Source organism: Heteronotia binoei, chromosome 9, assembly GCF_032191835.1.
Source record: "Heteronotia binoei isolate CCM8104 ecotype False Entrance Well chromosome 9, APGP_CSIRO_Hbin_v1, whole genome shotgun sequence".
NCBI lineage: Eukaryota > Metazoa > Chordata > Lepidosauria > Squamata > Gekkonidae > Heteronotia > Heteronotia binoei.
Window position 1 is genome coordinate 92,609,118 of NC_083231.1, and position 12,865 is coordinate 92,621,982.

The following is a 12,865-nucleotide window of genomic DNA, read 5'->3' on the forward strand; positions in this document are numbered from 1 at the left end:
CCCCACCAGCTTAAATTTAAGATCCTAAAAACTGCAACAATGATTAAAGAACCAAGCAGCACAGAAAATTGGCATGAAAATGACCCATTTATGAGTGAATGCTTAGCTAGGGTTGCCAGCTATAGATTGGGAAACTCCTGGAGCTTTGGGGATGAAGCCTACAGCCAGTGAGGTTTGGGGAGGGGAAGGATCTTCATTTCTTCTGGAGATCAGTTGTAATTCTAGGAAATCTCAAGGCCCCAGTTGGAGGCTGGCAGTCCTAGACTTAACCCACCTTAAAGGACATCTGGGAAAGCCTAGCAACTTCTGGAAGCCTAGCAACAAAGGGGCTGACAAATTCTGCCATGAGAGAGAGCTCCAGAACTTTGTAGTCATAGCAGAGAAGTTCCAGCAATTTCACCTCATGCAAAGTCAGAAGATTTAAAGCAATTCCCTATAGGTAGGGTCAAATACTCTGGGATCTAGCCTTCAAAGAGCAATACCCATACTTTGGATTCTGCTTGGAAGCAAAGTGGGAACCAATGCAATTGCTGTAGTATAAAGGAGAAGGAGTTCCTGTGGTGGCCATCTCTTTCTATACCACTTGTCATTTCTGAACCATCTCCAAAGGCAGCCTCCCATACTATATGTTACAAAGGCATGCGCGGATGAAGTTTAGTCCACTGTTTCCAAGAACTGATGTAACTGGTAAACCAACCCTTTTTAAAAAGCATCTCTCTTTCTCACAAGATCCAGGAGAAACCCCATGCTGTATATCCACTTCTCCTACCCCAACCAAAGCAGGTTGTAGTTGTGTGTGATGTCCCTTGCGTACTTCTCATAGGAAGGGTAGCTTTATTTATTATTTACTTCCTTCATTTATACAGTGCCTTTCTCTGCAATGGGGACCCACAGCAACTGACATCATTCTCCTTTCCTTTATTTTCAGCATGTGACTCACCTAAGGTCACCCAGTGAACTTCCATAGCAAAGTAGGTATTCAAACCTGGTTTCCCAGATTCTAGTCTAACATTCTAACTACTATGCTGCACTCTGACACTAGACAGAAATTATGCAGATCTTGGAGGATTTAAAGATAGGGTTTCCCCCCCACTGCTAATATACATAACTGCTTCCTTTAAAGAGGACCAAGAAGACCCTTTCACCCACTAATTCATGCTAACAACAGAGCAAGAAGCCAGTTTTAAATTCTAGGATTCTACGGAGGTTGAAAGGTTAGACCTCTCTTCTTCCCTGCACCACCCTGAGGCAAACTGAGGCTGCAACTGGCATTGTATGGACTGAAGCTATCTTTATCTCAGGTGTTTGAAGACGGAGGTTTCTATACCAGTTTTCAATCTATCCCACCAGTTCAAGCACTGGCACTTGTGCCAGGTTGTGTCTTTGCTTTTTCAGGTAGCCTTGGCAGGTGTGTGGTAACCATTAATTGATTGAGAGCAGCTTTCATGTTCACTGCCTTTCCATTCCAGCAAATGTTGATAGAGAAAATTTCACCTCTTAAAGTGCTTCCTGCTGTACTATTAAAAGTCAGCAGAGCCTGGCCAGAAGAGTCAGAAGAATGGATATCCTTAACTAAGGTACATCTACCTGTCTTTTGTATAGGCAGCCTCCTCTATTCATAAAACCTCAACAGCCCTGTTAGCAAAATATTTGAGTATCTTTTTTCTTACAACTGGCCAGATCAGGGATGTTGAACTCATTTGTTATTAGGGGTGGATCTGATGTAAATGAGATCTTGTCGGGCCATGTGTATCATAAAATGTAATGTCAGGTAGCGGAGATATAAAATTTGTAAAGGAAACAAACAAAATTATTTCTTAAAAACTTAAAATAAAGCATGCTTAAAATATTAGCATGCTTGCAATATTTTATTTAACAGTCTCTGATAACTGACACCTCTTGCTCTGAATTATTGCATCAAAACTGGAGTCAATGTCTGTACTATAGCAATCTTGACTATGCAGTTCAGGTGTTGTTCAAGTGTGTATCTAAGTTGCAAGCCTACTTTTGATTTATTGACATTCATTGCAGAAATCTCATGGTCAATGCTTTGAGCCTAAGACCCAGAAGAAAACATGCAATGGCTGGGCATTGTGAGCTTTTGTGCATGTTGCTTCATGGGCTGATCAGGAACATGTGAAGACACCATGACCCAGACTGAGAGCTATGTGTTTGTCTACAAAAGTCTTCCCCAGAGAAATAACTACAATTCCTATGAGGCAGCGCAAGAATGGAGAGACAGCAATATAGTGGTTAGTATCAGCCTACTTATCTTGGAAGCCTAGGTTAAAAATCCCCAGTCTACAAAGGAAACGTACTGGATAGGGTGAACTTGGTTTAGACCACACTCTCACCCTAATCCACCTCACTGGCTTGTTATTGTTATTATTCCTTATCTAAAGCTTTTCTACTGAGGAAGACCGGATCATGGAGGCAAACCCAGTTGCGCCCATGAAAGCCTTGGCATAACAAGTCAACAAAACCTTTTTCTCTTTCTCTCTGTAGCAAAGCAAAAAGCTCAAACCTTGAATAAAACTTAAAGGTGCTCTGTATCTCTCCCATGTGATCAAGGGAACTGGGCAAGGAAACTCTGGCTCTTTCCCTCCCTCCCGAGGGGACAAAGAGGGGGGGAGCCACAGCCAATAGAAGGAAGAGAGGCTTGGCTCAGTAGTTCTGCTGTGCAATTGAGAGCCTCAGCCAATGGAAGAAAAAGAGGCTTTGCTCTGTAGCTCCTGTGTGACTGAGCAAGCCTGGCAAAGCAAGCTGTGATGTTGAAGGAAGCAAGAGAGAGCGAAAGAAGCAGACTTGCTTGCAGGCCTGATAGGAGCCCCCAGGCCGCATGTTTGACACCCCTGAGCTGGAGTGTCACAAAGCACTGAGCACTCTTTTAAATTTGTCAGAAATCTTCATTGGGCAGGAAAGTGTAGTTAAGAGTATCTGAAAGATCCAGATTTGAATCCCCACTCAGCCATGGAAGCTTGCTGGGTGACCTTGATCCAGTCACACTCTCTCAATGTAACCTACCCCACAGGGTTGTTGTGAGGGTAAAATGGAGGGGAGGGGAATGGTGCTTTGGATCTTCACCCCAAAAATGGTGGGGTATAAATAAATTGAGTAAATAAATACAAAAAAAGTGTGGAGCCTTCTTAAGAGAGGGGAGGCCTGAAGATTTTGCTCTGTTGGTTAAATTAAAAGGAACCACAATCTGCAGGTTTTAAGACTTGAAGGATCTTTTGGCTATCTAAACAAGGTTTTCCTTGGGTTGGGATATTCCTAGAGATTTGGGGGTGGAGCCTGAAGACAGAAAGTTCAGTGGGGTCTAGAATTAGACTTCCCTCCAAAGCAGCCGTTTTCTCCACGGGAACCATCTCTGTTGTCTAGGCTGGCCATCCTGTTTCTAAACCCTGCACTCTTATTTATCCTGAACTTTCCAGACTGTAGAACTCAGGGGTGGGGGGGAGGACCTGGCTCCCTTCTGCCTAAATCGGCTCATTCTAACAACAAAAATCTTCCTTTTCGTTTTGGATGCTCTCTAAGGGACCAACGCGGCTTCACTCCCTCGCTGTTCGTATACGAACACGCATTCGTATTCCATCGCTCCGGGCTAGCAGTCGCCCGGTCGAGAGAGCTTGCTCAGCGCATTCAAGGAGCCCCGCGGGGGTGGAGCAAGCTGACCGCTTCCAGGAAAGCAGGAACACAAACACAACGCAGCAAGCAAACGGCGGCCTCTCGTAGCTGACGGTGCGCCGTCTGGAGGCGCCTGCTGGCCGAGAGAGGGACGCCGAGAGCTGTGGCACCAAGTCAGTCAGGTGATCCATGCTGCCGTTCTTCCCGAGTCTTAAAAACGTTTCACATTGACTAAGCAAGCAGTCTGTCCCTCCTGCAATAGAAAAGTGCTGGAGTCCTGTAGCGACTTTGTGGCAGGATATGAGCTTTCATGAGACACTGGTCACTTGTTGAGAAGCTCCTGAACAAAGTACATGAAGGCTCCTACGCTGCCTCAAATTGTATTAGTTTTTACGGTGCTACTGGACTCCGGCTCTTTCCTACCGTTACAGACAAACTAACAGAACAACCCGCCTGGTCCTACAATCTCTTATCTTTTCCCCCACCCCCGCGGTGCTTCTTGGCCGTCTCTTCTTTCACACGGGTGACCCGGGTCAAAATGTTTGCGCCTCTCTCCAAAACCCACCTTAGCCAAAGTAGCCAATGGGAAAGGAGGCGATCCTTCACAGCCCAAGCCTGCTAAGGGAGGAGGGGCAAGAATGGGACGGGGTGGTATATAAGGCAGCTGACGTTACAGGCAAACCGAGGGTGGGAATTTTGGGGAAAGAAGGTGGTTCCTTTTTATGTATATCTGGTGGGGGAGGAAGGGGATTGTGCCGTCTAAAGTTCATTACTTAATAAAGTTGAAGGTGCATAAACTTTAGTACAGCTCCAAGTTTATGCATTTAATTTAGGAATATTAACAGGTAAGCTGTGTTGCTGGAAATTCAACTAATGTTGCTTTTTGTTTGTGTTTAATCCCTTTGTAAGCTATACTTAGTTTTAAACTGAAGTTTTTACAGTACAGCCCTCCATGCAGTTCCTTTGCCTGGAGTTGCACTCTGTTACTCTCTTAAAAAGGAAGGCACTGCATATGTTTTGTCTTAAAGTAAACCCCCTTTATGCTTTTAGATAATCCCTTGAAATGTCCTGTATTGTGCTGTAACTCTTCTGTTTTTTCCTCTGTGCCCCCAACTCTTGACTGAGGTATGCTTTTTCTGGTATTCCCTTGCAATGGCCTGGCAATGAATTGTGGTTTTCTCTTTTGCAGTAAACCAGGAAAGGTGTGCTGGCTGGCTGGGCTGAGAACACTGGTGGTTAGGATGGTTGCCACCAGCACCTTAAACAATAAAAACTCTGTCTGTATTTCTGAACTGATACAACAAAGGTTCCAGCATGCAGCCTTAACTGGTGAGTGCCTTGGGGTGCCAATGTAAGCATGTCTACTCAAAATCCTACTAAAGTCTATTCAGTGGAGCTTACTCCCAGGAAAGTGTTCTTGCCTTGTACTGTTGCCACGGTTAGTGGGTAATGCCACTTGCTGTGTGAAGGGGGCCTTTTCTGATGTGAATGTTTCATTCTCTTTGCTTCAAGAAGAGCTTTAAAAAGTTCTCTCTCTTTACCTGAATTGTCATCTGATTAAAGAATCGTTAGGTAATACCTGCATTTAAACTGATGCAGTTAGCTTGTTTCCTGTTATGTGAGAATAAAGCCTTTTTGAAAGAAATGTCATTTTATTATTTAGGGGATGTAAATTGCCAACTCCTAGTGGAAAGAAGAGCCATCAGTATATATTGTCTTTGTTCCCTGTTGCAGTTAACATACTAGAAGCAAAGTAGCCTACAAAAATAAATGTGTGCCTCACTGACAATTCTCACTTGCCAGCTAAAGTTGGTCCCCAGTGGTTTATGTTCTCAATTAAAGTTGCAACCTTAACTATTAATAAAGATGGCAATTGGGGTATTCATTTGGATCTACTGTGTTTTGAAGGTTGACTTATAACTGAGAAAAGTAACTTTAACAGTTATCAGGCCTATGAAGAACTAGGTAGAATAACACGTTACAACTTTGATAGGTGGTTTTCCTAATTTTGCCGAGCATGTAAGAAGTTATGAGTGGATCCAGTTTCCCCATTGTATTTCTTACTGTATATCAAAGAGTTCCTTAGCTTACTGAACTAAACTTGTGTGTGAGGAAGGAAGGAAAGCAAGTTGGCTCTGATTTTTTGACAGCCTGCCAAAACTTGGTCTTCAGACACAAGGTAGGGTGACTTGCCTCTCAGGAGTGTATGTTCCCTCTGGGTTATTTTGCTGACATCTTCTGTTCCTGTTTTTGCAAAGCCCAAGTGCTGCTAGTGGCCTTCAATAGCCCTCCTCTGTTTCATTAAAACGTCTCCTGTAGCCAGCTGATGCAAAAGGAAGAACAATTTAATAAGCTATATCTTTTGTATACGAATTCAAAGACGGTAGGCTGCTTTCTGGCTATGGATACAATACAGCTAGCTGTAAGTTTGCATTAACGTAATGAGAAGCTCTGAATATATTGCTGAAGTAGGAGTTTGCTAACTTAGTTATTTGATGCTGCATGAATGTAATGCTTGGCTGCATGCCACTGAGAATTGTTTTCTTGCCCCCATTCCTTGCAGACTTTGACTACTGGGATTATGTTGTGCCAGAACCCAACTTTAATGAGACAGTGTTTGAGGAACGGACATATCAGAGTCTCGTTAGAATGCTGGAGAGCTGCCTATCGAGATCCAAGCAGACCAAACTGCACTGCTCTAAGGTCCTAGTCCCTGAGAAACTCACCAGGAGGATTGCTCAGGACATCCTGCGTCTCTCTTCGACGGAGCCCTGCGGCTTACGAGGCTGCGTGATCCACGTCAACTTGGAAACTGGGAATATATGTAAAAAGCTGGATAAAATTGTCTATGACCCTACTGTTGTGCCCACTTTCGAACTGACGCTAGTTTTCAAGCAGGACAGCGGTTCTTGGTCTAGTTTCAGGGATTTCTTCCCCAAAGCTTGCTTTACAGGGGGCAGCAAACGCACACTGATCCTGAGTCCTGGCTTTCGGTTAATTAAGAAAAAAATGTACTCCCTGTTTGGGACCGTTGTCGAAGAGTGCTAGGAACATTGCTGAAGAATGCTAGAAACATCTCTTTAAAAACACACACAGACACAACTTTTTAGATATTTGAGCCTGCAGCCCTTAGGAAACATCAAGATTGATACCTCTGTTTTTTTAGATGATTATGGTTTGTCCTTTGGGCAGGGCGGCCATAAATCGTTATGGGCTGGCAAAAATCTCAGTGCAGCTAGATGGTTACTGGGTGGAACAAGGAGCACAGCTTACTGATATACTTGAAACATTCCTTAATTGGTTAGCATCAGCTTGGCCAGCCTGTAAAGCCAGCTAGGCATCTGCTAACTGTTGACCTCAATGCTACCTGTGGCTCTTACCATTTGCTTCTGATGGCTTTTTAAAAACAACAAGGAATCTAGAGAGCTTAGGTGTCTACGGGCTTGCTAAGCTTCAAGAAGGACTGGGGGATGTTAAGCCTAAGCTTAAACTGCTGACAGTGTTTTTGCCCTAATATGGGGAAATTGATTACTTTGCAAATACCAAAGCTTATGGGAGGATGCTGGTAGCAGCTTTTTGGTAGCACCAAGAACAATGGGGAAGGGAGAAGCACATCCTTGGAAGGAGATGCTACTTAGTGTGAGGGCTGAAAGCTAGCGTCATTTCTCTGTATGCTGGTTGCTTTTCTAGGCTTGACACTGTTTTCCTGTGAACTAGGTAAGAGTGTGCTATGCCAATGAGCTGTCTTTCTAAGAAAGTGGTTTAGAGAAGACCAGCTCACACAGAGTGTCTTGAATCTATCCAGCAATTGCACTACAGCTCAACAGCTTTGTACCTTAATGTCTGAAAATGGTATGGTGGTTTATGCTCTTTTTGAAAAAAAAATGTGTCAAAGTGTAAATGTGGCTCTGAGTGCGCAATGTTAGCTTCCTTTGGGTTGGATCCTCTTTGGCCAAGCTTTCCTTCCATGATTTTTTTTTCTTCATTGGAGGAAGACTTAGAAATCAGGATCCCAACCTCTTATATTTAATTTTGCTGCAGAAATGTTGGTTACTCTTGGATGGGGAAACCCCAACTACCTCAAGTTCAATTTTGAAAACAAATATGTTATCCTACTGAAGGGTTTCCTTTTCTTCTTATTGCTTCCCCCTGCTATCTAAGAAACATTTTGTATAATACTATGTTCTTCCATGGTGGTGGTTTTTAGTATAATTGGTGGTGATCCTCTGAACACCACAGATCCATGGTGGTAATCCTCAGAACACCACAGACCCTTAGCCCTGTAGATGGTTTGGAAATGTTTTTGTGACCCTGCAGTGGTGAGTTCACACAGTCTTCACCAAAGATCTAAGTGTGTTTGTAACTTGGTCATTTTCAATGGCTGATTTAATTGGCTCTGTCCCATTACCTCTAACCTCAGCTAAGAAACACTAAAGAAAAACTTCATAACCAAAAGGAAAAAGGAAGAGAATGTCAACTGGGTATCTGACCTAGTACAGACTCTTCTCCCCTCTCCATCCACCTCTCTGCACTACAGTCATGGCACCAGCATGGTTGAGCAAACCTTTGTATCTATGGAGAAAGGTCTTTATGTGAGGCCCTTCATACCAGCTTGTCCCCATTTTCTTTCATGTTCTCCCGGTTCTAGGCTACAGCAGGAAGATTCCATGATACATCCTCTGAAAGATTTCTTCTCAAGTGCACTAGGGGTGTGGAATCCAGTTCTCTTTTGCCTGGGCTTTGATCTTCTGGTGATTCCTCGCCTGTAAACATTCATTCACTGGAAGGGGGAAGCTCACCAATTTCTAAAGCTAACAAAGGTAGCTAGTGTCTATTGCATTGTGCTAAGAGATCTTCCTCGGTTCTAAAGTCCTTTAGATCTTGCATTTTGCTTGTAAGCTTTGCCTAGTCCATCTTTAACCATATGTGAGTAGTGTGTTTGAGTGCGTGCATGTTTCTGTTTCCCATAAGAGAAACCCGTTAACAAGTTGTGCTTCCTTGGTTTAGGAAAGTACTCTTGGGGGACCAGATGCTAAATGGATTGGTGCAGAAATGGGGCTAATAGAAAAGAGACTTCAGTAGCAGGCATGGCTTGTTTTATGCATTTGGGCTATTCATGTTACCTTGCCTTGTACAAAAAAAGTGGGATTCCTAAGCTGTCTACCAGTGACAGTTCTGGTTTCTACCCACGTGTAGCAGCTGATGTCAAGGAAAATGTGATTTGGACATATACATCTAGTTCAGATCTCTTGCCCTGTGCTGCAAGTATTTGGTTTCTTCTCATAGAATTTATGGGACAAGTGTAAATAGGGAGGTCACATGGTGGTTGACGCATGCACCCAACTTTTAGTTGCGAATAGCTCACTTACGCAGCTGATTCTGATTCAAACTGACATACTGCCCTGCTCCAAGCTACTGAGCCTCTGAACAATTGCTATAGGACCATCATGGACTGGTGTTGCACTTTTTGCTTTTAAGCTTCTGGTGTTGAAATACCACCTTGTGTATAAATGTCTGTGTCTTTTTGGATTTGCACTGATACTGCTTGAATTCACGCAGTGTTATTGGTTTATGCCTTGCCTTGGTGCAATCTTAATAAGTTACTAGTGTTGATCTTAGAAATCGATGGTTTTTATTGAAGTCTGTAAATAAAGGAATATTTTAAAATTCTCAGATCTTGGACTGTTACTTCAGGTCTCTGTGGCAACACTGTGACATACAATGGGGTACTTTGGGGAGCACATTCTTTGGGAAGCAAAGAAAGTAGATGGGTGAACCATGAGGGTGTGAACTCTGCATTGCAAGCATCTGTTCTTGACAATGAAGAAGAACCTTGTGGTTTCTCCATGGCTAATAGGTTGGGTCCACTGGTATTTCCTGCAGGCTGAAAGTGTTTTGGTCCATGGAATATGACTCTGGGAAGCTCTAATCTGAATAGGTCAGGCTAGGCTAGCCCAGTCTCATCAGATCTCGGAAGGAAGGCAAACCACCTCTGAATGTCTTTTGCCTTGAAAACCCCATCAGGATCAGATGTGACTTGATGACCAAAAAAATATGACTCTGCATGTTCCTGACCCCTAAAGCTGGTCTTGACAGGATGAGAAGGCCTGGTAGACTTAGAGACATAGACTTAGAGACCTGGTAGACATACTAAATTTAAGATTCCACAAGGTGACTCCTTTTGTGTTTGTTGTAACAGACTTTTCCCTTACTTTCCCTTACTTTGAGGAACCAAAACAGAAAAAATTGCCTGTGTAAATAATCAGGCTGTGTGTTTGATGACTGAAGCTTTGTTCAACAAATTATTCGTATTATACATGCCTGGTGGTTAACTAAAGCTTGGTATGTTAGGGGAGGTATCTGTGTAAAGTGAAGAGCAGTTCTTTAACTTGCTGTGAAAGTTCCCAGAGAGATGGTAGCAAGCTGAGCCAAGGAGCACTTGGACTACTGTCTGCACTAGCCAGCTCGATCACACACTGTAGTGTTTAATTCATTTAAAACACTGGTCCCCCTTTTCCACTTGATCCGTGTCCCCAGGGCTGCAATCATAAAAACAATAACATTTAAAATAAAGTAATTCAATAAAAAGTCTTAAGCAAACAATATTCAGAACCAGGGTGGGTCTTCCCAACAGGCCCAATAGTACCTTCGGGGTGGGGGGAGGGACTGTTTCAGGACCAATCAAGATAGTGGATTTATATCCTGCCCTATACTCTGAATCTCAGAGTCTCAGAACGGTCACAATCTCCTTTATCTTCCCCACACACACACAACAGACACCCTGTGAGGTAGGTGGGGCTGAGAGAACTCTTACAGCAGCTGCCCTTTTGAGGACAACAACTACGAGAGTTACGGCTAACCCAAGGCCATTCCAGCAGCTGCAAGTGGAGGAGTAGGGAATCAAACCTGGTTCTCCCAGATAAGAGTCTACACACTTAACCACTACACCAAACTGGCTCTTCACAATATACTGTGAAAGGAAAAGAGCCTCCACTAAGCAGACCCTGCTCTTGGCTCCACAACTGTCACATGGCTCAGTTTTCTTTGGGTTATTTTAATGTCTTGATGTCAGTAACATCCTATTTCATCTAGTCCATCTGAGATAGATACAGTTGTAAGCAAATCTTCATTAATGTTTTTCATTAATTTGCTTGTTTTCATTAATTTGTTTATTTACTTGATTCATACCCCACTTTTCTCCCCAGTGGGGACCAAAGTAGTTTACACAGTTCTCTCTTAACACAGCTCATCCACAACAATCCTGTGAGGCGGGTTAGAATGAGAGTATGACTGACTGGAGTTCACCCAGTGAACTGTTATGACAGGGTGGGGATTCAAACCTGGATTCCCCAGATCCTAGTATGATTCTCTGACCACTTGTGGGCATTTTATTCCTGTGCGTTCAGTGGTACTTTTAGACAAACGCTGGAGCTGGTAGAGGAGAAGCTGGACTCCCTTGTGAATAAGCAGACACACCTTGCTGTTGCATGCATGCCTTTGCAAAGGCATTACCAGGATCCCCCAAACAGGATGTAAAGAATTAAGCAATTGGTTCTGCATAGAAAAAGCAGTTTCTGTTTAGTGTTTCTGGCACATCTGAGGCTTAAAGGCCTTTGAAAAGAAGTTTTGTGGGGCTGAGTGAGGGTGTGTGCTGTTTGAAGGGGGCCGGGGAACTGAATCACACAGGAGGTGATCCTAACTCCAGTGTTTGTTTGTGGGTGTTCAAGCCAGTTTCTATGAACTTGCTCTGTCCTCCTAGAAGCAACAGATTTCTATAAAACAGAAGTGTTTCAAAGGAACAGAGTGCAGTTCAAGGTGCCTGCTAACTGGAATGAGGTGATCCTTATTCAGGTCCCACCTGACTAAATCTCCAGGATACCCCTTGGTCTCAAAGAAGTATTACAGTCAGCTACCCGGTGCTGTTTTTGAGTTCCTGCACTGGTTTCAAAGGAAAACGATCGCCCCAAAGGGAATTTGTTACAGAAGCTGTTTTATCTTGTTAAGGATGCAGCTCGCATCCCACTGAATCCCACTGGTTGACCTTCCTATTGATTTGAACAAAGCCGGGCTGTGCTCTATAAACAAAATCTGTAAAGCTGTCCATGTTTCCTCTAGAGAGGATGTGATGTACACCAACAGGCATTTGAAAAATCAAATTTACTTTGCTCGTGATGATGCCAGTTTTCTCTGGAGCTGACCACCCAGTTGACTCACGTGGATGATTTGTTCACAATTTAAAATGAACCATGCCGCAAGAAGTTCTGCACCTGAAATGGTCCAGATTGGCAAGCGCTTGGGCAACTGTAGCTAATGCCAATTTATTGGCTTGCTTGAATTGTGTAAGCTCCGGAGTTGTCACCAGCAGGCCCTGATGTATCATTCAAAATCAAGTCTGTTGGAACAGCCCTGACCTGGATGGCCCAAGCTAATTTCTTCTTGTCAGATCTCGGAAGCTAAACAGGATCAGCCCTGGTTAGTTAGTAATTGGTGAACTAGGATCATGACATAGAGGCAGGCAATGGCAAACAACCTCTGAACGTCTCTTACCTTGAAAACCGTGCAGGATCGCCATAAGTCAGCTGCAACCTGATGACAAAAAAGTTGCTGCCTCCCCTCCTCAAACTCTGCCCCCTGCCTCTACCCCTCCCCTTCAAATCTCCAGGAATTCCCTGACCCAGAGTTAGCAATCCTAATCTATCTCCAGATTCCAGTGTTAAAAGTAAAGTTTAGGAACTAACAAAAACATGTTTTTGTCCTAAGATTATATAGCAAGAAAGAAGCAACTGGGTTGATGTTACAAGTCATTTTTACTTGGGTCCCCTGAAGCAGTTCAAACTTGCTTCAGAACTTATGTTTTTTGCACTGAAAAGTGGTATATTTGTTTGACATAAACACCTTTATTATACAATCTGCAATTGAATTTGTTCCTGATTAGGAGCTGGATGCAGTTAAAAATGCACCAGACCTTTTAGCATAACTTTCAACAATAAATCTGCTTTGGCATTTGGTTGTAAAATTAGCACTGAGGTAATCTCAGATTACTTTGGGGAATGCTTCATAGCAGTGATCCTCTTTTAAAAAAAAAATGTTAAGCACTTTGAGGGCCTAGAGATGCCTACGCCAGCTGTGGAATTTCCTGGAGATCTGGGGTCGATGTCTGGGGAGGACAGAGTTTGGAGAATGGGGATGCCATGTCATGACCGCTAATAACACATCTTGTCCTTTTGGTTAAGTAGTT

General features: G+C 43.4%; 1 protein-coding gene across 1 annotated transcript; it reads left to right on the plus strand.

The window, feature by feature from the left end:
- The first annotated feature begins 4,261 nt into the window (after window positions 1-4,261).
- On the plus strand, window positions 4,262-9,300 carry DDIT4L (DNA damage inducible transcript 4 like). The gene is made up of 3 exons (XM_060247002.1): window positions 4,262-4,472; window positions 4,817-4,956; window positions 6,191-9,300. Exons 2-3 carry the CDS (start codon window positions 4,869-4,871, stop codon window positions 6,673-6,675), a joined length of 573 nt encoding a protein of 190 aa, XP_060102985.1. The 5' UTR covers window positions 4,262-4,472; window positions 4,817-4,868; the 3' UTR covers window positions 6,676-9,300.
- The last annotated feature ends 3,565 nt before the right edge of the window (window positions 9,301-12,865 follow it).